This window comes from Carcharodon carcharias, chromosome 5 (genome assembly GCF_017639515.1).
Source record: "Carcharodon carcharias isolate sCarCar2 chromosome 5, sCarCar2.pri, whole genome shotgun sequence".
In the NCBI taxonomy this organism is placed as follows: Eukaryota; Metazoa; Chordata; class Chondrichthyes; order Lamniformes; family Lamnidae; genus Carcharodon; species Carcharodon carcharias.
The window spans coordinates 121,905,175-121,932,931 of record NC_054471.1 but is presented as its reverse complement, the minus strand read 5'-3'; the positions used below and the strand labels follow the sequence as shown (position 1 = coordinate 121,932,931).

General features: G+C 45.3%; 1 protein-coding gene across 2 annotated transcripts in view; it reads left to right on the top strand.

Annotated features, from left to right (window-relative positions):
- lama2 (laminin, alpha 2) overlaps positions 1-27,757 on the top strand; it is a 588,604-nt gene that overhangs the window by 208,759 nt on the left and 352,088 nt on the right. For both annotated transcript variants that reach the window (XM_041187590.1, XM_041187589.1), the window contains exons 9-12: positions 8,032-8,131; positions 8,225-8,385; positions 15,451-15,591; positions 16,495-16,668. In XM_041187590.1, the coding sequence (XP_041043524.1) occupies positions 8,032-8,131; positions 8,225-8,385; positions 15,451-15,591; positions 16,495-16,668 (576 nt within the window). The remainder of the gene's footprint in view (positions 1-8,031; positions 8,132-8,224; positions 8,386-15,450; positions 15,592-16,494; positions 16,669-27,757) is intronic.

Below are 27,757 nucleotides of genomic sequence, written 5' to 3'. Positions count from 1 at the left end.
TGTGCAAAACTAACTTGGAAATAGATAAATGTGGTCATCCATTTGTGATAATCTTTCATTTTATATAATGCTAGATAGATGTGGATATGAATATTAAAAAAAATTGTATGCATATTTGGAATTAGTAATATTAAATGAATTGTAATGGAGAAGAAAAATAGTCATTTTATTGTAATAGAATTTTTTATTTAGAGTTTGAAGTTGTATTTTTCAGAAATTTAAAGTATTGTATTTATTTTATGCATTCACTTGTTTCATATCCTCAACAAAAATATGGGATTGGGTTAAAAATAACTTCATTTATTTTAACTTGTCTGTATTTTTAAATTAGAGGTAACACACAAGGCCTTGTGTTGCTCAATGGGCTTGCCACAGCCAGTGCATCTAAAGAAACCGTGGGCACACTACTCACATTATTTTGCCCTTTGACAGCAATGCAAGGCGTTGCGAAGTTTACCCATTTAAGTTCATGACCCAAACATTCCATTGCTCCTTTCTTCCTACCCTTCCCTTCCTTGCACCAGATGCCAGTTAGATGCAGTGCACCTGAAGTTGGCGTCAGACATTAATGCCCAACTCTGAAGGGAGTTTGAAGGTGGGGAGTAATTAATCGGGTGGGTGTGGCCCTGCCGCCTCTGCCCCAATTAAATTTGTGGCAGGAATACGAATGGACAACCTTCCAGCCCGTGCACTAATTGAGGCCCTTAAGTGGGAAATTAATGCTCACTTAAGGGTCTCATCATGTTGCCTCTGGTATTTAACCAGTGGTAGGTAGGGCAGTTGCCAGGCTGCGAACCTGCATACCAAACTCTATCATGTTTGCTTGCAGGTTCCTGGGGTGGTGGGGGCGGGGGATCCCTCATTGTCAAGCGCTCAGTGTTTGGTCAAAGGACCCAGCATCAGGAAGGGGGAGTGGTCATTGAGCGCCACTCTCCTCCCCTGTCTTCCTACTCCCCCGCCCTCCCCAGCCAGAGACCACCTCCCCACAATCCCCATTATGTCATCACTCACCTATGACCTCGGTCCCTCGCTGATCCTGGGTCCCTGGTGGGTGCAATGTTGGCAGTAACCATTGCCCTTACATTGTTGCTGACGGCAATGAGGAGCTGCTTTTTTTTATTCATTCACAGGATGCAGCCTGTGGGCTGGGCCGGCATTTATTGCCCATCCCTAGTTTCCCTTGAGAAGGAGGTGGTGAGCTGCCTTCTTGAACCGCTGCAGTCCATGTGGTGTATGTACACCCGCAGCACTGTTAGGAAGAGAGTCCCAGGGCTTTGACCCAGCAACAGTGAAGGAACGGTGATATGTTTCCAATTCAGGATGGTGAGTGACTTGGAGGGGAACTGCCAGATGGTGATGGTGTTCCCATCTATCTGCTGCCCTTGTCCTTCTAGGTGGAGTGGCTGTGGGTTTGGGAGGTGCTGTCTAAGAAGCTTTCTTGAATTCCTGCAGTGCATCTTGTAGATGGTACACACTGCTGCTACTGTGCTTCAGTGGTGGAGGGAATGAATGTTTGTGGATGTGATGCCAATCAAGCAGACTGTTTTGTCCTGGATGATGTGTTATGGCATAGTGGATGGTAAGTGCTGAGCTGCTCAAATCCCAGATGGAAACTTGAAACAGCTGCCACAACTGTTTTGCAATTTATATTTTGTTTCGAGATGCATGTCTTGAATTCAGTAGTAATAAATCCTCCGAGACTTAGAGGTTTTTTTACAAAACTAATTTAAACATTTATTATTTAAACAAAATATTTTAAGCACATACGTAGGTATACAAATTACTACTATAAAAACTCCTAAATCCCCTAATTAGCCTGGCTCCCAGTTATACCCCTGTGAAGGCAACATTAAAAACAACTAGATTTAACAGGCCCATGCATAGCAACACAATACCCTTGACAGTCGAATTCAAAGTGATGTTTCTCAGCTTTGGTTCCTGTAGACAGCAACTTGATGCACAGAGGCTGGAGGCTTTTTTTGAATGCCTTTTTTCCTTCCACATAACCTCGTCTCCTTTATACATGTGTCTCCCTTTTTAATGTAAATACCATTGTTCCAATATGTCTTTGCAACTTTACTTTCCTCATAATTTTATTAGTAACCTTTTTGGAAAAATAAACACACTGTTTGCCTTAGCTTCTTTTTGGCTAGGTGTAACATTTTACCATCTCTTTGAAATTCAAACTATTCTGGTTTATCTAAACATCCAAATTCTCTTCACACTATAAAACTTCAGCCAAGTTTATGTATTTACCATGTCAAATCTAGCTTCTTTTTGATAACTCAAAAGCTTCAGACTAGCTGTCTACAATTCAATTAAATCCCACACACACAGATACACACAGAGAAACAAATCCAAATCCAACTATCAACCAAGGCTCCTTAGACAGCACATTAGAATTCCACGACCACAACCATCTAGAAGGACAAGGGCAGCAGATAGGTGGGAACACCACCACCTGGAAGTTCCCCTCCAAGTCACTTGACATCCTCACTTAGAAATATATCGCCGTCCCTTCACCGTCGCTGGGTCAAAGTCTTGGAACTGCCTCCTAACAGCACTGTGACTGAACCAACACCAGATGGACTGCAGCAGTTCAAAAAGGCAGCTCGCCACCACCCTCTCAAGGACAACTATGGATGGGCAATAAATGCTGACCCAGCCAGCAAAGCCCACGTCCTGTGAATGAATTTTTAAAATAATCCCTGGCTACGTTGGTCCCACCGGCAGGACAGACCCAGCAGAGATGGCGGCACAGTGGTATACAGTCAGGAGGGTGTTGCCCTGGGGGTCCGCAACATCGACTCTGGACCCCATGAAGTCTCACGGCATCAGGTCAAACATGGCCAAGGAAACCTCCTGCTGATTACCACGTAACGCCCTTCCTCAGCTGATGTATGAGTGCTCCTCCATATTGAAAACCACTTGAAGGAAGCACTAAGGGTGGAAAGGGCACAGATGCACATTGGGTGGGGGAACCCACTTTTACAATGAATCACATAATATTATGAAAGCCAATATATTTTCATTGCATGGTGTCAAGCTTCTTGAGTGTTGTGGGAGATGCACTCATCCAGGCAAGTGGGGAGTATTCCATCAAACTCCTGATTTGTGCCTTGTAGATGGTGGACAGACTTGGGGAGTCAGGAGGTGAGTTATTCATCATGCGATTCCTAGCCTCTGACCTGCTCTTGTAGCCACAGTATTTATATGGTGAGTCCAGTTAAATTTCTAGTCAATGGTACCCCCCAGGATGTTGAAAGTGGGGGATTCAGTGATGGTAATCCCATTGAATGTCAAGGGGTGATGGTTAAATTCTTTCTTGTTGGAGATGGGCATTCCTGGCACTTGTGTGGCACGAATGTTACTTGCCACTTGTCAGCCCTAGCCTGGATATTGTCCAGGTCTTGCTGCATTTGGACATGGACTGCTTCAGTATCTGAGGAGTTACAAATGGTGCTGAATATTGTGCAATCATCAGCGAATATCCCCACTTCTGACCTTATGATGGAAGGAAGGTCATTGATGAAACAGCTGAAGATGGTTGGGCTGAGGACATTACACTGAGGTACTCCTGCAGTGAAGTCCTGGAACTGAGATGACTGACTTTCAACAACCACAGTCACCTTCCTTTGTGCTTTGGCTTCACCCAGTGGAGAGTTTCCCCCCGATTCCCATTGACTTCAGTTTTGCTGGGGCTCCTTGATACCACACTCGGTCAAATGAGGCCTTCACCTCAACAGCAGTCACTTTCACCTCACCTCGGGAGTTCGGCTCTTTTGTCCATACTTAACTGAGGTTGTAATGAGGTCAGGTGCTGAGTGGCCCTGGCGGAACTCAAGCTGGGCGTCAGTGAGCAGGTTATTGCTAAGCAAGTGCCACTTGATTACACTATTGATGACCCCTTCCATTACTTTACTGATGATCAAAGGTAGACTGACGGGGCGGTAATTGGCCAGGTTTGATTTGTCCTTTTTGTGAACAGGACATACCTGGACAATTTTCCTTATAGCCAGTTAGATGCCAGTGTTGACGTTGTACTTGAACAGCTTGGCTAGGGGCATGGCAGGCTCTGGAGCACAAATCTTTAGCACTGTTGTCGGAATATTTTCAGGGCCCATATCCTTTGCAGAATCCAATGCCTTCAGCCATTTCTTGATATCACGTGGAGTGAATTGAATTGGCTGAAGACTGACATCTTTGATGCTGAGGACCTCCAGAGAAGGCTGAGATAGATCACCCACCGGGAACAAATGGCTGAAGATTGTAGCAAATGCTTCAGCCTTATCTTTTGCACTGATATACTGGGCACCCCCATCATTGAGGATATTTGTGGAGCCTGCTCCTCCAGTGAGTTATTAAATTGTCCAGCACCATTCACAACTAGATGTGGCAGGACTGCAGAGCTTAGATCGAATCCGTTGGTTGTGGGATCACATTGCTGTGTTTATCACTTGCTGTTTATGCTGTTTGGCATACAAGTAGTCCTGTGTTACAGCTTCACCAGGTTGGCACCTCATTTTTAGGTATCCCTGGTGCTGCTCCTGACATGCCCGCCTGCACTCTTCATTGAACCCAGGTTGATCCCCTGGCTTGATGGTAATGGTAGAGTGGGGGATGAGCTGGGCCATGAGGTTACAGATTGTGTTCAAGTACAATTCTGCTGCTGCTGATGGCCCATAGCACCTCTTGGATGCCCAGTCTTGAGTTGCTAGAACTGTTCAAAAGCTATCCTATTTAGCACGGTGGTAGTGCCACAAAACACGATGGAGGTACTCTCAATGTAAAGATGGGACTTCATCTTCTCCACAACGACTGTGTGGTGGTCACTCCTACCAAAACTGTTAAGGACAGATGCATCTGTGGCAGGCAGGGTTATGAGGATGAGGTCAAGTATGTTTCTCCCTCTTGTTGGTTCCCTCGCCACCTGCCGCAGACCCAATCTAGCAGCTATGTCCTTTAGGCCTCAACCAGCTCCCTCAGTAACGGTGCTACCGAGCCACTCTTGGTAATGGCTATTGAAGTCCCCCACCCAATGTGCATTCTGTGCCCTTTCCACCCTTAGTGCTTCCTTCAAGTGGTGTTCAATATGGAGGAGCACTCATACATCAGCTGAGGAAGGGTGTTACGTGGTAATCAGCAGGAGGTTTCCTTGCCCATGTTTGACCTGATGCCGTGAGACTTCATGGGGTCCAGAGTCGATGTTGCGCACCCCCAGGGCAACACCCTCCTGACTGTATACCACTGTGCCGCTATCTCTGCTGGGTATGTCCTGCCGGTGGGACCAACATAGCCAGGCATTATTTTAAAAATTCATTCACGGGAAGTGGGCTTCGCTGGCTGGGTCAGCATTTATTGCCCATCCATAGCTGCCCTTGAGAGGGTGGTGGTGAGCTGCCTTTTTGAACCGCTGCAGTCCATGTGGTGTCGGTACAGTCACAGTGCTGTTAGGAGGCAGTTCCAAGACTTTGACCCAGCGATGGTGAAGGAACAGCGATATATTTCCAAGTGAGAATGTCAAATGACTTGGAGGGGAACTTCCAGGTGGTGGTGTTCCCACCTATCTGCTGCCCTTGTCCTTCTAGATGGTCGTGGTCATGGATTTGTAATGTGCTGTCTATGTAATGTGATGTGGTGAATTCCTGCAGCTCATCTTGTTATTGGTACACACTGCTACTACTGTGCATCAGTGGTGGAGGGATTGAATGTTTGTGGATGTGGTGCCAATCAAGTGGGTTCCTTTGTCCTGGATGGTGTCAAGCTTCTTGAGTGTTGTGGGAGCTGCACTCACCCAGTCAAGTGGGGAGTATTCCATCACACTCCTGACTTGTGCTTTGTAGAGGTGGACAGGGTTTGGGGAGTCAGGAGGTGATGGTGGTGTCTGGGACATTATCTGTAAGCAATGATACCATGAGGATGACTATGCTAGGCTGTTGCTTGACTATTGGTGTGAGACAGCTTTCCCAATTTTGGCACTAGTCCCCAGATTTTAGTAAGGAGGACTTTGCAGGGTCTGAGTTGCAGTTGTCGTTTCCAGTGCCTAGGTCAATGCTGGGTGGTCCGTCCAGTTTCATCCTTTTTTTGAGACTCTGTAGCAGTTTGATATAACTGAGTGACTTGTTAGGCCATTTCAGAGAGCATTTAAGAGTAAACCACATTGCTGTGGGTCTGGAGCCATATGTAGGCCAGACCAGGTAAGGGCAGCAGATTTCCTTCCCTAAAGGGCATTAGTGAACCAGATGGGTTTTTACAACAATCAATTTCAATAGGCTTTCAATTCCAGATTTTTATTGATTTTATTCATCTGCCGTGGCCCCCAGAGCATTACCCTGGGTCTGTGGATTACTAGTCCAGTGACAATACCAGTACACCATCGCCTTCCCCCTCTAGAGTTTCTGGCCTCTGATTGGCCAGCAGCTCTAGAGGGGGGATATTTCTGTCTTTGGAATAATGATCCCGGCAATGTCCACCATAGGAAACATATGTGCCTGACTGGCACCTAATACCAGGAGATGATGCGGGGCTCTTGCTGGCTCTCCAGTTGGCGTTTGTGACCCCTGTTGCCTGGCTTAAATTCCTTTCTGGATCTGAAGCTGGATTTGTGGTAAAGCATGGGCTGAATGGACCCGGCCAAGGTTTGCCCCATCACAGGGGCTGAACCCAGAATTGGAGTGGATGTCCAGCTCTCTGAAAGTGAAGACTGTGCAGACTTGTTGCTTTGTCAACTAAAGGTACAGGAATGTTTGCCTGGGTACCTTTGTGTCAGGCAACCATTACATGAGTGCCATAGAGGGCATCCTGGCCTCCCTCTGCATATCCTCCAACAAAAATAACTTGGTAATAAAGTCTCAAAGAAATTCTAAATGCACATGGTATTTCCTTTCAACCAACTTGTGCCTTCAAGGTAGTATCTAGCAACCTTGGGCATTCATTTCACAATTCAGGAAATGACTAGGGGTACAGTCGCATATTGGCTACGCCACTGTAATCCCAAGGCCTGGACTAATTACACAGAGGAATGAGTTCAAACTCCAATATGCATTCAGGAATTTAATTCAGTTAATTAAATAAATCTGGACTAAAAAGATAGCAACCTGTAATGATGACTATGAAATTATCAGATTGACATAAAAAATCCATCTAGTTCATAATGTCCTTTAGGGAAGGAAATTTGCTATGTTGATCTGTATATGACTCTAGATATGACTGTATATGACAACAATGTGGCTGACTCTTAACCATCCCCTGAAATGGCCAAGCAAAACACTCAGTTGTTATGGGTGGTCCATAAATGCTGGCTGTGGTAATCTGAAGTGCACGACACCTTTCAGAGAATGTGAGCAGATTGACCATGTGATTGTTTTGTGATTGATCATGTGATTACCCAATTGCTGTAGCTACATTGTTAATCCGTAGTTTTAGAGTAGGTTTGGTTTAAGAAGACACTTGTGTTAGTCCTCTGTTAATTATGTTAATAAACAGCATGTGCTTCATCTTACAATGGTCTCTTCAACTGCATCATCTTGATTACCAACTCACTCATTAGTAGATCAGTGTGCAACTGTGTTCGCTGAGCAAAGTGACTCAATAGAAGGAACATAACACTGGCCTTACCAATGACGCCCAGACCCCATTAATGAAAAAAAGAAGATAGGTGCTTCTCTCAGCCACTGAAAATGACAGCAGAAAACAGGGCAGCAGAAAAGCCAGAGGGGCTATGATGAAACAGGTGCTCACCTCTTTTCCCGTCACCTGTCTGAATAATGGCACAAAATCACTGAGAAGGTGCCAGGTCTCCAGGTGTTCCATTGTACCTAGGAGGATTAAGAATGAAATGTGGCAGCTGCTAACTCCCATTTGCAAGTAAATAAAACTTGCTCCAAAATCTTTTCTTTCAACTAATTGAGTGCTAGATATTGGTATTTATTCATAATGCACTGTAAAGCAAAGTAAAAAATCATACCACAAAATATTATTAAAAAATGTAGATTTCATTTTTGTGAATCGTGCTTTCACATTTTTTTCCAGGTTTCCCCTTTTGAACCAAATCCATGTTTACCTTGCTTGTGCAATCTAATTGGGTCCTTGCATAATAAATGTATTAAGGATATCAAACGCATGGAAGGAGGTAATGTCCTTATAAACATATATCATATTTATGTTTAGCAACAATGTAAAGTGTTTGGCTTTTTACTACAGCAAGTTCTCATTATCATTCTAGGTTTGCTTCCTGGCTCTTGCCACTGCAAGGCTGGCTATGGTGGAGATAAATGTGACAGATGTGCATTTGGTTTCACTGGCTATCCTAGTTGTGTTCAATGTAACTGTAGTATTGATGGAAGCTTGAATGATGATCCGTGTATTGGACCATGCATTTGCAAGGTAGCATCCTAATTATACATAACTAAAGCTTCTACTTTAATGAATGTTCCATGGAGTTTGTAAATTAAGTGGGGTAAAACATAAATGCTTAGTTTATTTTATCAAAATATGTCTTTATTTTTCTTCAGTTAAGCATGATAAAAGTATGGACTATCCACAATATCATTCAGAGTTCAGTATTCATTAAATGTAAGAATTAGTGAGTGATAAACTGAAAAAGGTGGTATTTCTATTCTGGGCAACTTTCAAGAAATCATTCATAAACGATATCAGTTAATATTTTTGTGATTCTGTGGGTATATGCATTGTATTATTTTTGGGAACATTGACCAGGATGACCCCAGGTTTGATTTCTCAAGCGCATTAAGTTACCTATTCCCTACTTATATGGTGATGTGGATACTACAAATGGGGCAATCACCCTGTGAGTTGCTTGGCAGGGCCTATTTGGCACTTGCAGCATGTCAGTGTGTGAAGGCAAGGCCCCATCAGCTAGATGGTTCAGGCTTCTCACTATTGCGGTCAGGCAAATGACATTGGCCGGGATTTTCCACTTCCGTTTGCAGCAGACAGGAACAGAAAATATTGTGAGAAGGTCAAAAATCAGTTCTACGGTGCCCTAAAACCAGTTCCCGATTGTGCGCTGCAGCCTTTGATGACAGGCTACGCTTCCCGCTGCGGCATGTCGGGAGCATCACTTCAATATATTTGCATCTCATTATATGGACTCCTTCTCGGAATCATCCCCCCATGCTGGAACATCAGGGCACGTTGGCGGGCAATTAGAATGACGTGTTTCACAGCGGTATATAAGCGACGTGCACCTAGCAACCTGCACTTCACTCATGACTTCAAGGTTTGTTCACCTACCTTGCATCATGCAGCACTCGCAGTAATCAGCGTCAGGCTTCGCAGGCAACACCACATTGCTCTGCTTTCGGCGGGGGGAGGTGTCGGGGGCAAGTCTACCTACCAGGCTGGTGGTAAGGCTGGGTTGCAGGGCTCGAGCTGTAGGGGGGAAGGGGGAGCTGACTTCAGGCATGGAAAGGGGCTGCTACAGGGTCAGGGCTGTACTTGGATGTGTGAGGGGGAAAGGTTGCACTCACATGACTGGGGGGAGAGTATGGGGGGGGGTTAACATCCTTCGTGCCAGGATAGGGAGAGAGTATGTTACAAAATGACATAAGCCACTTGGGCCCGAATAGGAGGAGCGTTGAGTGAAGGAGTGCTTCAGTTGGCATTAAGCTTGCGAAGACTGTCTTTATCCCAGACCAGGGAGGGGGAGCTCATGTCAGTTCAGTCTCAGTCGTACTCAGCAGGCTGAGCATTGTTGTGACATCACGCACCTTGGTCTGTGGGGTTTCTGGCGTCAAACTGGGCCGTAGATGGCACATTCAGTCATGGGAGGCACCTGTAACCTACAGATGGGGAAAAGGCATTGTGGGGGTATCCGAGAGTGGCCTGAAGATGGGGAGAGGTGAGATCCACATGGGGCATAGTCACACCCACCTCAAAATGTTCAGGGGTTAACAAATGGATATCCACCACAATCACAGTGGGATCAAGGAATACAGGGGGAAGATTGAGGTTCTTGGAGGGAGGGAAATCTGAACTTTAAGCTCCTCCAGGACAATAAGAGGGGTTTCCACAGTCACACAGGGAGGGTCCAAGCTGGTCTGGCAGTGAGAGCTCTACACCACCATCTCCCAACCTGTAGCAATGGCGCAGTATAAAATTAAAATGTGGAGAAGCTCTGCTGGTGAGGGCTCTGCGGGCAGATGGCAGGGCAGGTGCATGCACTGGAGGGGCTGGTTAAAGGGGCTCCCAACTGAACTGCGCATTCCCAAATGAGGAAAGAGGCACAGTTGAGGAATGTTAGGAGCTTTTCAATGACAATGTATGGAATCAGGAAAGTGAAGCAATGATGCACATTCATGCGAGACTAATCCCGCAAAGTGGCACTAATCGATTTCTTTGTTTTAACCCCTTGTTTTCAGCGTGGAGATTCCCTGGAGCAATAACAAACTCCTGAGCATTTGGGCATCTGGACGAGCTTCAGTGTTAGAGTTGTGGTGCTGGACGGTTTACGGAATAGAAGCCTCAGGCCCCCCTCAAATAATCTCATTTCCTGATGATACATTTACGCCCATGTTTATTACAAAGAGTGTATTATTAGAGTGCAGTGAATGAGGATCCCAGCGCCTAGACTGAAAGCAGCACAGCCAAGTGCCTGGCCAAAGCGATGTCATAACAATCGGCCATGCAAAGGAGTGTGGGGGGAGGGGGATGGATGTGGAGGCACCTTTATGTGCACCCGCCATTGTTTCAGGGGCGAGTAGTTGCCGATGTGGGAACAAAGCCCTGGAACCCACATTCACTGGTGAGTCGTTGACAGAAAGAGGACCTTTGGAAGCTAATGCTGACTCTTGTCTGTTTCTCATTGATGCTGCAGAGAGGAGACAATCAGAAAGATGGAGCCTGGATTTATCATTGCCTGCATAACCACATACAGGCAGGAGAGAAGGAGGAGATTGTGATGGAGGTGCCTGGCTCACCAAAGGGAGGAGCAAAATTCTCAAGGCCAAGGGCCAGCAGGTCCCTCTCCGGATGCAGAGCGTGATGCTCACAGAAACATCGTGTGTAGGGGGATCGCAAAACCAAGGGTGTACAGAACTTGCATGTCTTATCTGCAGATGAGCGAAAACCAATGCAGCTAACGCCTCTGCAATTCCAGGGATCTGGTGACTCAAATCCACCACATTCTCCAGGAATTGGTGCCACGCCGACTGGGAGGGCATCCATTGCTAGTGGCTCTGAAAGTAATGGCCACGCTCAACTTCTACACCGGTGGCTCCTTCCAGGGCTCCATTGGGGACCTCAGTGGGATCTCCCAAGTATCCACGCACAAATGCATACTTGAAGTCACCAGGTGCCCTTTTTATCAAGGCCCACAATTACGTCAACCTCGACAGAGATCAAGTAAGCCAGGGCGCCAGAGCACTGGGCTTTGCTGAGATTTTTGGTCTCTCACATGCGCAGGTGCCATCAACTGTACTCATGTGACTGGCAACAGACACTCCAATACATAAACAGGAAAGACTATGTATATTTGGTCTGCGACCATAAGAAACTTATCATGCAGGTTTGCAACAGATATCCATGAAGCATCCACGACTCATACGTCTTGAGTAGATCGTAAATCCCAACATCTTCGAGGGACCACACAGGATCCGGGGCTGGCTCCTCAGTGACAAAGGGTACCCGCAAAGGATGTGGCTGTTGACTCCCGTGCAGCGGCCTTAGGCTCCTGCAGAGAGAAGGGTCAATGAGACTCATGCTGCTAAACAAACATTGTTGGAACACACTATAGGGTCCTTAAAGGTTCTTGAAGTTCCAGTGCTGAATTTTTTCGGCCCCGTGATATCGAGTCTTTCGTTAAAGGCAAGGTCATCGACAATCATTAGATGTCTTTGTTGTTCGTGGTATTGCCTTAACACCTGATTGCTTGGGACACATTCAGGCCAACCTTCAGAGCAGTATGTTTGGACTTGGCTGCATTCTATGTTCATCAGCTGGGCATCTCTGATCTCCCAGAGTTTGCTTGCACAGGCCAGTAGGGTACCTGTAATTGATCAGGAGCATGCTTCCACCTCAGAGATGAGTGTCAAGTGATGTTCTGTAGCCTGGTTGACTGTAGTTCATGACAGCGTGACAGCTGTGGTCTGACTTTTCCCTAGCACTTACTCCATTGCACATGAATCTTAGCTGAAACACTGCATCCTTGGTGGCATCTTACAAATTTCTTTAGAGCTCAGGAGAGTAACCAGAGGTTTATGGTCCATGTTAATCCTGACTTGCAAGCCCATTAAGTAATCTGAGAACTTTTCACAGGCCCATGTTGCTGCTAGTGCTTCCTTTTCAATTGTTGCATAATGTTATTCAGTTTTGTTAATGATCGAGAAGCATAGTAAACTAGTTTTTTCCTGCTATCCTCAAGGATCTCCAGTAAAATAGCTCCAAACCCATTCACTGACGCATCAGCTGCTATTATTGTTGGCAGTTTTTGGTTGTAATGTGCCAATATGTTGGAAGAGACAAACAACTCTTTAATGTTGTTGAAGGCTTGATTCCCCAGTATCACTGCTGACCTTTCCTCAGCAGGTCTTTCAGAGATTCATTGATTTCGGACAGATGTGGGATGAATTTTCCCACCTGATTGACCATGCCTAAAAATTGTCATACGTCAGAAACACTCTTGGGCTGTGGAAACTCTTTAATTGCCTTGTTTTTTTGGGGGATCTACCATTATCCCTTTTTGGTGGATGATGTAACCTGAAAATCTAATAGTGGTCTTCCCAGATTCACACTTATCAAGTTCAAGCACTTTTAAAACTTCCTGAACTCTATGGCTGTGTTCTTCCTTACTTGCACCAAGAATAAGCAAGTCACCCATCTGGCAAATAATGCCTTTTTTGCCTTCAAGAATATTGGACTTAGTGTGTTGAAAGGTTTCTGGTGCAGAGGATAAACCAAAGGGAAGTCGGATTGAAACAAATGCGACCAAAAGGAGTGATAAGCAAGGTCAACCATCTTGATTCTTGGTCAAGGGAATCTACCAAAATCCACTGTGGGTATCCAGCTTTGTAAAAAGTACACCTTTGGACAACTTCACCAGGCTATCATCAACAGAGCAACAGAGGACATCTCTTTGGATGGCTTTATTTAGTTGTGTCAGTATTTAACCGCAAGGTTCAGGGACCATCATTGGACCTGAGCACCATTTTGTAGGTACTGTAACAGGGAGATAATTCTTTGATGTAGCATCTTGTCGAGTTGCTCTTCGGCTTTTTTGATCAGCAGGAGTGGCACACCCCTAGGGGTAAATAAACAAATGGGTTTGGCATCCGGGAGTAGAGTGATGTGATACTCACTTTTAAGCTTTGCCAGTCCCCGAAATAATCTGGGAAATTCCCTCCTAAATACGGCTCCACAGTTGTCTTGTGTTACCTCATCGACCCTTTGTACCAGGCCAAGGTCTAAATGCACCGCCCTACTGATTAGAGAAATTTGCTGATTCTATAGGATACAAAGGGTTTCATTAATTTCTCTGTCTTTATATTTAAAGGTTGTAGGGATCTGGCCCTTCATTTTGAGGTCTGTGCCTCCTAGCCCCTGTGGCCTCATTTTTGACAACTGGATCGCCACATTATTAAGCCAGTCCAATTTATCTGATTAGATTGTGACCATAAACCATGTGTCATTTAAAATCTGTTCTGTATCCTTTGACATCTAGCTCTACCGACCAGAACAGCTTATTGGGAACTTTTATTTCCCCCAGGAACACTTCATCCTGAATGTCCCTATATCCCAATTGCTGTATTTCAGAATGATGAAAGGTTTATTGTCTTTCTGTTCCTTTCAGTTGTGCTATAGATCTGCAAAATTGTTTAAAATGTCCAGTCTCGCTACAGTGAAAGCATTTGACTCCCCCTGCTGGGCATTTTCTGCAGTGGCGCTGTGCTTTAGCGCAGCATCTGAAAAAGTTTAAAATAGTTGGAAGGGTTCATTCCACCCCTTCGATGGTTTTAGCATGCTTTCTCATGGGCTTTTCAGTGGGGCATCCATCTTTGGGCCTGCATACTAAATCGACCCCTCCCAAGTCTCGAAGTCTCCCTGAATTACATCCCGATTCTGCTGTTGCAACTCCGCCTACCTTGAAAGCTGTTCATCCGTCTCCAAGGTCAAATCACCTTTGGATTGCAAAAGATCCGACAGAGCCTACAGTGACAGTGACGACAATATGGTCACTAATAGGCTTATGCTTTAAGGCCCTGTAACCACAAGCAGACGGATTCAAATAGTTAGTAGAGGAATTATTGCATTCACCCAGCCTTTGGCTCCTCCTGTTGAATTTTGCTTTTTCTATAACTAGATTCTTCTTAGGGCTGAAGTACTCTCGAAAGCCCCCACAACTTCGCCATATGACACCAAAGTTTCTTTGATGCCTTGGCATGCCAAGACATCATCATCAGCTGTGACCCTTACTGAATATAAATGTGTACAGACCTGGTGTTTCTGAGTTGCCCCTGTAAATCCAGAGCTGTTTGGTATCTTTTGTTTTGTCTCTTCCAGAGCTCCCATCATTCTCCTTGCTTCAGACCCTTGATGTGTTCGAAAGGCTGTGGAAGGCATAATGGTTGTTCAGTAGCTGTAGACATCGTGCGTATCTCACTGTCCCCTCACCACAGTACTTTGCGGTTCGCTTCATCATTGCGAACTAGATCTGTTCCAGATCTTCACCCGTGGGGTTACTGACCTGTGGCCTCAGTTTCTTAAATTGTAGTCTCTAGCGTTGCCACCATGTTTCATGGAGGTTTAACTTAGTCTATGAGTAGCTTGAGATAGACAGTATATAATTTTTCTAAAAGCTATTAATTTACACTATTTACAAGATTACATAACAAGTACATGGTTTCTAGGACACACACTGTTCTGCATCTTGCTCTCTTGGAGCCTCTTGATCATCTGACCCTTGATGTCACACTTACATCATTAATAACATCATGATCTCATTAACATAGCCATTAGCCCATTACTCTACAGGGACAGGCATAAGATTTTGCCCATGGAGCGTGTTCAGCAAACTATTGTGCTGCACCACTTCAGTGAATGCTCAAGAATTTAAATAACTTGCTGGAGGCTTCTAGTGTTAAATCCTATTAGCTTTAAGTAATGGATAATTTAGTTACACGTCACTAGCCAACTGTTCATGTTTTTGTTCAGTTCAAGCTATAGCCAAGAAGGAAATAACACTGCGTGTAGAAATCCTTTTCCAACAATCATATCTCACCATCAATTTCATATTTTTGGTGTAATATAAGTAACACTTCAAAATTCTCTAGTGTAATTTATTAACATTGTTGTTCTGTGATTTTACTGGAAACAAAATGCTCTTAGATAGAAAATGTCTCGGTTTTCTGGAATGATGTGCACTTTCCATTACATGAAAAATTTTGTAAATTAAACATAAACATTAATATAACTTCTGTTTTATGCAATTTGTAGGCCAATACTGAAGGAGAAAACTGTGACCAATGTAAGACAGGATTCTTCAACTTGCAGTCAGAGAACTACCATGGTTGTGACCAGTGTTTCTGTTCAGGGATATCCAGTGAATGTGATTCCTCTCAATGGACCTATGATAACGTAAGAGATATCAAGTGGCAAATAACCTTTGTTTAATGTTTTTATATTTTATTGCAGCGGGGAGTGGGGAATAATCTTTTTGAGTTTACATGAAAGGCAGAGAGCTCACCTGCTAGCCATGCGTCTTTTTAACTTTCCATCCATTGAATTAATGGAAAATTATGGGTAGTGTGACTAAGGTTTCCTCATATATGTGGCTGGCAGTAATTGATCTTGGAGAAGCACCACTTTAATCTTCTCTCTCCTCATATCTGTAGAACATGTTTCAGAACCTTATCACTTTTCCAGCTGGGTTTGTCCAATTAACTCCTGTAAATTGGGTGAACCCAATTGGAAACTCAACATTTATCAGTGCTAATTCTTGCTCAGTCACCTGGATCTGTGTTAGTTTTCCTACCTTTCCTAGGCTCTCAGCTAAGGCTGACAAACTGATACGCCACGAGAAGCCTCAATGTAAATGTCAGTTGAAGACATGATCTGAAAATCGCCTGGTAAAAAATAAAATTCAGTGTCTATTCAGTCTGTGTGCATTAAGACATAGGGACCCCTAAATTCCCAAGAGGGTTCTTCCTGTGTCCCACTGTAACTTTCGGAAAAGGGACTTATATAAGCACACAGGGAAACAGGCAAACAGCTGTAGTCAGCAGATTATGTCTTTTTTTTTGGAGGGATTGGGGGTTTGTCAAAATTAAGAGCAGACACTGGAAAAACTGCAACAGATCTTCAGAGTTGAGATTGCTGGCCATCAACATTTAATCACCTGTTATGCTCACAGCTTTTTATTGTGAGGGGACTCATTTTTGATCGTGTTTTTCAAAGTAAGGTACATGCTAGCATTGCGATGTCTAGAAGGATTTGACTTAGATAAGTAATACATTTTTTTCCTTAACTTTTGCTTTTTAGGTGACTGACATGTTTGATTGGTTCCTCACCAATTTGGAAGGCATTTCAAAAATTCTGCCCAGGCAGCAGAACGTAGATGGGTTATTGCAGGTGAACATTAATGAATATGAACGCAACAGGATTCTACTACAGCCATATTATTGGAGTGCGCCAAGTGCATATTTGGGCCAAAAGGTATCTAATTTTCAAGAAGTTTCAAATGATATATTAAAACTGTTGACTGGCTGCAACATTTAAAAAGTATTGCTCCTAAAAGTGTCATCATGAAGGCTATTTGATTCATTCAATATGGTAGGGCTCAGCCAAAGTTTCTGTGACAGTCTGACTGTACTGACCTTTATATCTCCCCTCTCTGGAACTTCCTTGTAACCTGTGCTTATCTAAGCAATTCTAACATAACTTTCACTGTCCATAATCCCTCTACTTCAATTTACCCTGTAAACTATTCCATAAAGCCCACACAGATTATACACACACATAGACGCGTGCACACACAAGTCAGCCGTGTGTGTGTGTGTACGTCTGCTTGTGTGTGTACGCGTGTATGTGTGTGTGAATGTGTGTACACATATGTGTAAGCAGCCATGCAAAAGGAATTAAAGGGGCCACACACTTAAACAAGCCATCTTGACATTCCAAAGCAAAATAAGGGGGAACAATTCTCCATGATCAATATATTAAATGCACGCTTCTCAGAACTTCAACCCTTTGATTAGGCCTTTGGCATATTTGAACAGTTTTTGCAATTTAGGTAAACAACTGGGTTATGGAGGATTACAGCTCTGCATCTGATTCTCTGCTGTTAAGACAGTTCTCCATTGTCTTTACCAGGTTAAGGATGACACTGCCTGCATGTGCAGTTGGTGGAAGCATAGCAGATATGTCTAATCAGGCTATGCTGGCTGATGATTACCTTGGCTTGGCTTCCATCATGCAATCCTACTGAAATCATGACATGCTGTGATTTGGATGTTTCTGAGGTAGCAAGAGCATGAGCATTTTTTGTTCATCCATGGAAGTGGGCATTGCTGGAAAGGCCCATTGCCCTAGAAAAGTTGGTGGTGAGCCATCTTGAATCGCTGCAGGTCTTGAAGTGTCAGTACACTCACACTGCTATGAGGTACAGACCAAAAGGGGATTTACACATGGAGGAAGGGGGCATGGCTGAGGTGCTAAATGAGCACATTGTATCTGTCTTTACTAAGGAAGCAGATGCTACTGAGGCCACAGTGACAAAGGAAGAAACCCTGTAACTGGAAGGGTTCAAAATTGATAAGGAGGAAGTGTTGGATAAACTGCCGTAAACTAAAGTTGACAAGGCACTGGGGACTGGGTGAGATGCATCCAGGGATATTGAAGGAATGAGAGTGGAAATTGCAGGGGCATTGGCTATAATCTTTCAGTCTTACCTAGACTCAGAGGAAGTCCCAGAGGACTAGGGAACTGCAAACACTATGCCCTTGTTCAGAAAAGGTTGAAAGGATAAGCCCAGCAAATGCAGACCAGTGAGTTTAACTTCGGTGGTGAGAAAGCTTCTAGAAACAATTATTCGGGACACAATTAGTAGTCACATGGGAAAATGTGGTTTGATTAGGAAGAGCCAGCATGGATTTCTAAAGGGAAAATGATGGGCAGAATTTTCAGCCTGTCAGGTGGGTTGTGCGGGAGTTGGCTAGTGAGCAGGCCAGGCAGGAGGGTAGGGCAGGGGGGCACTGTGCCCCTCATTTTTTTGACTATTGCCTTGCTGCCCTTCTCGAGGAGGTGACAACACAGCAGGAGGTCCTTGTGCCCCAGGACAGGAGGAGGAGGCCACCCCCCACCAAATGACCAAACATGCCTGGGAGGAGGTGGCGGGGATCATGAGCTCCCATGACGTGTTGTGGCGCACCTGGGTCCAGTGTTGCAAGTGCTTCAATGATCTGTTGCGCTCGGGAAGGGTGAGTACCATGTTGGCATTGGTCACTTAACCCAGCAGGTAGGTTTTCCCCCCTGGCGGGCCTCCCCACCTCCCTCAAGTCTGAGTGCAGTGACTGCGTTGAATCACTGACGGCCTGTGTCCTTCGCTGGGTGGGCCAGCAGATATTGCCCATGCCGAGGTCACCCTGAGAGGGTGATGAAGGGATGGGTTCTGCACCCGCAGCATGTGGTGCACTGAGACCCATTTTACTGCTTTGGGGGCAGCCTGGAGGAGCTGCACCTTGGCTCAGAGCTGGAACTCCAGGACACGTCAAACTCAGGGTGATGACATGCTGGGAGGGGAGCTTCAATGGGTGTGGCACTGATCGATCTGCTGTTCTCTGCGCTCCACGTGCTTGTGCCTCCTTGCTAGGGAAGGTTAGACCAAGTGGTGTCAAATGTGATGTAGGCAGCATGTGGCCAAGGGGGGTTTGGGGATGTGGGGGGGACAGGCCTAGCATCTTTGTGTGTGTGTTCAGCAGCAGCAGGGTGAGGAGGCACTGGAGCCCTGCAATGTCCCACTCTGGTTGGGGTGGGCCATCCGCGAAGAGAGTCCAGGTAAATTTAGCACTAATCAATGCTCTTCCCTCCTTTTCAGGAGAAGAATACACATAATGCCGCCGAGCGGGTGAAGAATGGAGGAGGGCCGGCCTAGTTGGCAATTCTCAGCCGCTTCGAGCAGGAGGCCCTAGATCTGAAGAGGCGCCATGCACACAGGTCCACCGGTATCAGTGAGGCTGGGGTACCACAGGCAGGTAGATTTGCCCAGCACTGAAGTCACCATTGTTCTCCCAATAGCCATGGCAGTGCTGAATGTTCAGTGATTGAAGTTTGCAACTTGGCTTGACCATTGTTTATGGAAGAATGAGCGCATAATGATCCGGCTGACAGGGATGCACATCGACATTGTCTCCTTGTTAACTGATCCAATGTCCCTGTTCTGCCTTTCAGCATCAGTGGAGCAGGGCCAGGAGGAGGAGCAGCAGAGGCCCCCTCTCACACCTGAGGGCCCTGAAGTCTCGGACTCACCAGCGTCACACCATCTCTGCCAGGCAGGCACCCGCGCAGATACTAGCACCTCGGTGGGAAATGGAACATTGGCTAGTGTCCCGGGGCACAGCGGTGAGGGCACTTCACAGTCGCTGGAGGAGCTGACAGAGACAGAGAGTGCCCATGGTGCCAGCAGTCGGAGGACTTCAGGGGACCAGGCACATGCTCAGTCGGTACCTGATGATGTGCCTCTGGAATCGTCTGCAACGCAGCAAATGCAGGAAATGTGGCAGAATGCGCTGGAGCATCTGGGGGAGATACATGAAGCTATGCTTGGCTTGGTGTCTGTGGTGGAGGAGTCTACACGGACCATCGCCGATGCAATGAACCTCATGGCTGAATGCCATATGTACTCTGTGGAGAGAGTGGTGCCCCTCATGGAGAGGCTCCTCCAGGAGACCAATCGGGGCTTCCTGGGGATGCGCTCGGATCAGCAAGCCCTCACATTGGCATTGACCTCAACTGCTCAGTACCATTGTGGGAGATGGTCTGGGCACCAAGTTTCCCAGCTCAGTCCCCATCCATCCCGGTGAGCCGGGAGGTCAGAAGCGACCTCACGTCGGTGCAGCAGCTGCCTGTCGTCTCTGTGGGCTCCTCTCAGGGTGCTCCGGATGAGGGCGGCAGCTCCTCCCCACCTCTGCCAGTGACTGTTGCATCCGATGAGGCTGCGATGACTGGGAAGATGCCAGCTGTGGAGCTGGCAGCTCCCTCACAGGTGCGACCAGCACAGGCTCCACGGGCCAGAGGACAGCTGCCAAGGTCATCAAAGCCAACAGGACAGCAGAGTCAGCTGGCTGCCTCAGATGCCAGTGCCAGCGAGGGGGCAGCACCAAGGCGTAGCACCAGAAAGCGTAAACATAAGGCACCTTAGACACACCACGGGTTTATTGCTGGTGCTTTTGTGTTGCTCCGCAATGAGGGCTTCATGAGTTGGTGTGATGTTTAACACCTTTGTCATTTTGTTTTCTTAAGTTCCTTTTGTTCTAATATTAAACTCAGACATGTCACCAAGGCTGAGGGTGCCTTTTTTCTTTTGCAGGTGCATGGTTACCAATAATGTTATGAGTGATTTGTGGGACATTCAGCTTTATTAACAAGGCCCTTAGTTAATGTTCCTATCCAGGCAGATTTTGCACTTGGGTATCGAGAATGGAGCATGCAGCCCAGGCTTGTCCTGGAGGTCCATATGTGCTGTGCTAGCTGAAGGTTTGTTGGATTAAAGCCTCCTGGATGTCCCTGCCTCCCTGGAATATGCCCAAGTCAGCATCTACCCCCTCAGCATTTCCCTGTGCTTGCTTATCCTGGGACTCATTGCTGGACTCATCGTGTGCAGCCACTGCCACTGCGTCCCCCCTTTCAGCACAAGATTGTGGAGAGCGCAGCATGCAACCACCATCAGTGACACATGATCTGGGGGGTACTGGAGTGGACCCCCGGAATGGTCCATGCATCAGAAGTGCATCTTGAAAAGACTGATGGCTCTCTCCACCACAGCTCTTGTAGTGCTGTGGCTCCTATTGTACTGCTGCTCAGCTTCTGTTCTTGGATGGTGGAGAGGCGTCATGAGCAACCTTCTGAGGGGATAGCCCTTGTCACCCAGCAGCCGTCCATCCAGCCAGGCTGGAGCACTGAAGAGCCCCGGCACCTGGGAGTGCCTGAGGACGTAGGCGTTGTGGGAGCTGCCTGGGTACCTCGCACAGACTTGTAGAATCAGAATCCTGTGATCACACACTATCTGCACTGTCATGGAGTGGAAGCCCTTCCTGTTGATGAAGGCACCGGGCTCACCTGCTGGCGCCTTGATGGCCACATGTGTGTAGTCTATTGCACCCTGGATGCGGGTGCAACCTGTGAAGCCTCTGGCTCGCTGTGCCTGACTTGCTTGGTCCCAACGGTAGCGGATGAAGGTCAATGCACGCCTGAACAGAACGTCTGTAACCTGCTTGACACGTGTGGACAGCTGATTGGGAGACACTGCAATGATCACCCACCAAGCCCTGGAAGGAGCCAGAGGCATAGAAGTTGAGGGCAGCTGTGACCTTCAGAGCCACTGGAATGGGGTGTCCACCCACACAGTTCGCGGAGATCTGAGGCCCAATCATCTAACAGATATAGTTGACTGTCTCCCTTAAGACATGGAGCCTCCTTTGGCACTGCACATCAGTCATATTGAGGTAGCTGCTTCACTGCCTGTATACCCTGGCAGCAGGATAGTGGCATCTTCTGCGGCCCCTTCCGCTTTGGACTACCTTTTGGCCCTGCATCCCTTGTGCCTGCGCCTGTCCTCCCCTGGAGGCTGAATGTGCACTCCTGGCCTCCTCCCCCTTCTAGCCCTGCCTTCCTCCTCAGAGGAGGTGCCTCCAGTGGAGAGTTCAACTCCCATTCCCAGGCTAAGGGAAGGCTTTCTGAAACGTGCAGGCCCAAAAAAGATTCCTCAGTGTAGAGTGCTGACCTGAAGGTTGTGAGTCCAGTCCAAGCAGCTGGTATGTGTTTTGAAGTATTGCAGATCATACAGGCAAGTATCAGTAAATTAGAAAAAGCAATATTTGACAAAGCACACTCATGACCCCACTAAGCCCCCTTATCCCGGCCATGGATGAGGTTTATGCAAATGTGTCCCAGCCGCCTGCCCATTGTGCCCGTGCGCCAACCTGAAGACCGCTCGGGTGCCGAAAAATCACCGTCAATCGGCGCCTCAAGGGCCTTAAGTGGCCTGTTAATAAATGGCAGAGGCTCATCGGATATCATCGCGTACGCACCCAACGAAATATCGAGATGGCGCACAGTGACATCGAGACGTTCATCCGATGTCACCGCGTGTCATTTTACGTGTCGGCGTGCGGGTCCCGCCCTCGCACACCAATGGGAAAATTCTGCCGCATGTTTAACTAACTTGCTGGTATTTTTTGAAGGGGTAACAGAGAGGGTTGATGAAGGTAATGCCATTGATGAGGTGTACCTGGACTTTCAAAAGGCATTTAATACAGTGCCACACAACAGACTTGTGAGAAAAGTTATAGCTCATGGAATAAAAGGGACAGTAGCAATGTGGATACAAAATTGGCTGAGTAATGGGAAACACAGAGTAATGACCAATGGATATTTTTCGGGCTGGAGGAAGGTTTGTAGTGGAGTTCCCCAGGGTCGGTATTGGGGCCCTTGCTTTTTCTGATCTATATTAATGATCTAGATCTTGGTGTGCAGGCCACAATTTCAAAGTTTGCAAATGATATGAAACTTGGAAGCATAGTAAACTGTGAGGAGGACAGTGTAAAACTTCACAAGGACATAAAAAGTTGTTGGAATGGGCAGATAGGTGGCAGATGAAGTTCGATATGGACAAGTTTGAGATGATGCATTTTGGTAGGAAGAACATGGAGAGACAATATAAGATAAGGGGCACAATTCTTAAGGGGGTGCAGGAGCAGAGGGACCTGGATGTATATGTGCATAGGTCATTGAAGGTGGAAGGACAAGTGGAGAGAGCAGTTAATAAAGCATACAGCATCCTGGGCTTTTTTAATAGGGGCATAGAGTACAAGAGCAAGGAGATTATACTGGTGGCGAGGTGGTGGCTTAGTGGTATTGTTACTGGACTCATATTCCAGAGGCCCAGGGTAATGTTTTGGGGACCTGGGTTTGACATGGCAGTTGGTGAAATTTGAATTCAATAATGACCATAAAACTAATGCTGCAAAAACCCATCTGGTTCACTAATGCCCCTTTAGGGACATCTGGTCTGGCCTACATTTGACTCCAGACCCACAGCAATGTGGTTGAGTCTTAAATGCCCTAATCTCCACTTTCTTATATATTGCCCATAACCCTTGCTTCCTCTATGGTCAGCAATGATAATGCCATTGAATGTCAAGGGATGGTCATTAGACTCTTTATTGTTGGAAGTGGTCATTGGCGGGCACTTATGTGATGTGAATGTTACTTGCCACTAATTAATCTAAGTGTGAAAGTTGTCCAGGTCTTGTTACATGTGGGCCGAGGCTGCTTAATTATCATTAATCAGGCTTTCACTTATCATATGTATACCATCTGGTCTGCTGCCTTAGCTCTAATCATTTGTCAAAATGGATTATATACACCAGTAGATGGAGGTATGGAGATAGCATGTGGGTATAACAAGTAATTAGAAGGGCAAATGGAATGTTGGCCTTTATTGCAAGTGACATGGAATATAAAAGGTGGGATGTCCTTTCCACAACTGTGCAGGACATTGGTGAAACGACACTTGGAAAATACTGTGTAGAAATTTGGTCTCTTTACATAAAGAATGATATACTTGCATTGGAAACAGTTCAGAGTGGTCACTAGGCTGATTTCTGGAGTGAAGGGATTGTCTTATGAAGAAAGGTTGAGCAGGTTGATCATTTTTTTATCCTTTCACGGGATGTGGGCGTCGCTGGCTAGGCCAACATTTTTAATCCCCATCTCTAATTGTCCTTGAGAAAGCGGTGATGAACCATCTTCTTGAACACTGCAGCCCATATGGTGTGGTACACCCACAGTGCTGTTAGGGAGGAAGTTCCAGGATTTTGACCCAGTGACAATGAAGGAATAGTGATATATTTCAAAGTCAGGATGGTGAGTGGCTTGGGGGGAAATTTACAGGTGGTGTTATTCCAATGTATCTCTTACCCACTAGGTGGGAGAGGTCGTTGGTTTAGAAGGTGCTGTCTAAGGAGCCTTGGTGAGTTTCTGCAGTGCATCTTGTAGATGCACTGTACATTAGTGGTGGAGGGAGTGGATGTTGGAGGTGGTGGATAGGGTGCCAATTAATCGGGCTGCTTTTTCCTCGATGGCGTCAAGCATCTTGGGTATTGATGGAGCTGCACTCACACAGGCAAGCGGAGAGTTTTCCATCACACTCCTGATTTGTGCCTTGTAGATGGTGGATAGGCTTTGGGGGTTCAGGAGGTGAGCTACCCTCCGCAGAATTCCCAGCCTCTGACCTGCTCTTGTAGCCACAGTATTTATATGGCTACTCCAGTTCAGTTTTTGGTCAATGGTAACCCCCAGGATGTAGATAGTGGGGGATTCAGTGATGGTAATGCCATTGAATGTCAGGGGGGCAATTGTTAGATTCTCTCTTATATAAAAGCAAAATACCACGGATGCTGGAAATCTGAAATAAAAACAGAAAATGCTGGAAAAGCTCAGCAGGTCTGACAGCATCTGTGGAGAGAGAAACAGAGTTAACATTTCAAGTCCATACAACTCTTCTTCAGAGCTAAAAGACCTGCTGAGTTTTACCAACATTGTCTGATTTTATGTTAGATTCCCTCTTGTTGGAGATAGTCATTGCCTGGCACTTGTGTGGTGCAAATATTACTTGCCACTTATCAGCCTAAACTGAATGTTGTCCATATGGGCACCACATGCTTCAGTATCTGAGGAGTTGTGAATAGTGCTGAACATTGTGCAATCATCAGCGAACATCCCCACTTCTGATCTTATGATGGAAGGAAGGTCATTGATGAAGCAGCTGGAGATCATTGGGCCTAGGACACTACCCTGAGGGATACCTGCAGTGATGTCCTGGGACTGAGTTGATTGACCTCCAACAACTACAACCATCTTCCTTTGTGCTAGGTATGATTCTAGCTGGTGGAGAGTTTTCCCCTGATTCACACTGACCCCAGTTTTTCTAGGGCTCCTTGATGTTATACTCATTCAAATGTGGCCTTAATGTCAAGGGCAGTCACAGTTGGAGTTTAGAAGAATGAGAAGTGATCTTATCAAAACACATAAGATTCTGAGGGGGCTTGACAGGCTATGTGCGCAGAGAATGTTTCCTTTCGTGGGTGAATTTAGATTTAGCAGGCACAGTTTTTAAAAAAGGGGCTGGATTTTATGGAGGTATTCAGATCTCGCTTACTGGCTGGAGATCCAGCGAGAGACCTGTACTGCCTCCCTCAGGAAGGCCCGCTGGTATTAAGTGCCACTCAGGAACTTAAGTAGCCAGCGGCGGCCCTTTTCTGGGATCAAGGTCCCGTCTATCGAGAGCTGCTGGCAGCTCCAGCGGTGCCACTGGGGAGGCCATATCGGTTGCTGGAACCTCACTTACTGGAGGCTAGGTCATTGAATATATTCAGGACTGAGTTGGACACATTTTTGATTGAGAAGGGAGTCAAGGATTATGGAGGATGGGCAGGAAAGTGAAGTTTAGGCCACAATTAGATCAGCCATGATCTTATTAAATGGCAGAGCAGTCTCGATGGGCCGAATGGCCTACTCCTGCTCCTATTTCTTATGATCTTGTGATACCAGTAGCTGAGCACAGCAGCCTGAACTGCCTGCCATTCCTTTGCTGATGTTCCTGTTTTTTTAAAAAAGCTCAATATCAGATTCTCATTAGGAAAAGCATTGCAGGCAAAAAAGAGCATTTCACTTGGTATAAAACCTATGAAATCCAAACTCCAGTAGGAAATAAATAAAAATGATGATCTACCTAAAAAGTTATTAACGTAACTGTACTGTATTCTTTACCAATATAATTGATATTATCTTTCATCACTGGGTGCTTAACTTAAAAGGGTTTAATAATAATCAGAATATTGCTGAAAAGAAAGAAGTGTTGCCAAAGCTTTTCATCTTGCACTCATCAGGCCAAATGCAAGAATGCTAAATTTCAAACGATCATAATAATTTACACTACAAAAGAAAAGGGTGTTGCCTGTTTGGCAAGTGAACTCTGATTGGCTGAGGCGTTGCTATGGAGAAAGAAATAAGGGGCTATAGGCTCCACAAGCTCCCATGTAAATCAAATCAGAGTTAACTTGCCAAGGAATTAGCAACCTTTTCTCCTGCAATATAAATTGTTGTGATCATTTGGAATTTGGCATTCTTGCATTTGATCCTGATAGGTGCAAGATGGAAAGCTTTAGCACCATGCTTTTCAGCAATAGTCGTGTTCTATACTACCAAGCAACTGTTTATATAGCAGGATATTCTCTGTGCACAAATTTGGGGTCTGTCATACAAGATAGTCCTGCACATACTTCAATATTTAAATTAAATTTCTGTCTCTTAAGGGGCACACTTCATCTTACAGATATTTTACATGCTAGAATCAGGTGCATGATATAAAATAGGAAGATATTCTGTAAAATCGTTTAACCTGATAATAAAATCTGTCCAATAAATCCATAATAAGACGACATTAGTGAAACGATTATTTTAATTTAAATGTATCCACAATGCATTGAATTTAAGACGGAAATGAGTACATGGAAAACAAAACAGTAAATGTGGAAGAGTTTCCCAGATAATAAGCTGGTAGAATTTTCATGTTCTAATTATTAGGGAAGTAACAACTAATTGGCCATGTACTGAATGTATTATGTCAAGTTAAGTCATCCAGTTTACAATCATTTACCTCTCCAAGTCACATTAATAATTTAATGCTTTTTTTCTAGAAAAAGTATGACACATTTGCACATCTTTATTTTCATATCATTATATTAAAAAATGATATATTGGCTACTTAAATACCTGTCATTAAATCATGCAGCATGATGGTTAATAATCAAAAAGAAAAATTAACTCTATTCATGTGGGGATAGTACTGCAACATTAATGACTTATACTTTGGAAGATACTTCACAAAGGGGCAAGGAATTTGTTTGCAAGTATTGCTATTCTTTTCAGTAAGTAAGGGATTTATCATTCACATTCATGTGTCATACAAACTATTATTAATATTTTATAAATTAGCTTAAAGTTGGAAGTGCACTGACTGAGAGCAAGCCAATTCATAGTGAAAGAGACCATAGCAATTATATATATATTATATATATATATATAGTCTCTTGGATGAGTAGTGACCTATTATAAGTAATAGACTATTAGGATGATAAATAACCTATCTTTCAAGATTCTAGCTGAATGCACACCCCAGTAGTTTCACCCAAACCTAGAACATTAGCTATCATCTTTAGATTGACGAGAATGACAGCTATGTGTGGCATGTCTGCATGGATAGCTACAGACATTTACTCTTACCTGACTGAACATATTTAATGCAATCCATTTGAAAAGTGCAAAGTGTCCCTTTCCAAAGACTCCCAACAGATCATGTCACAAGACATTATTTGCAGAGAAACGTAAAAGAGAGTTCACTGAGCTAATGATAGGTTACTGAGTTGAAATTGAACTTAAAATCCTGCTATCCTTTAAGAAGAAATTTTGTCCATATACGCAGGGCGGAATTGTCCCAGATTTGCACCAAATGTGGCAGCAGGCA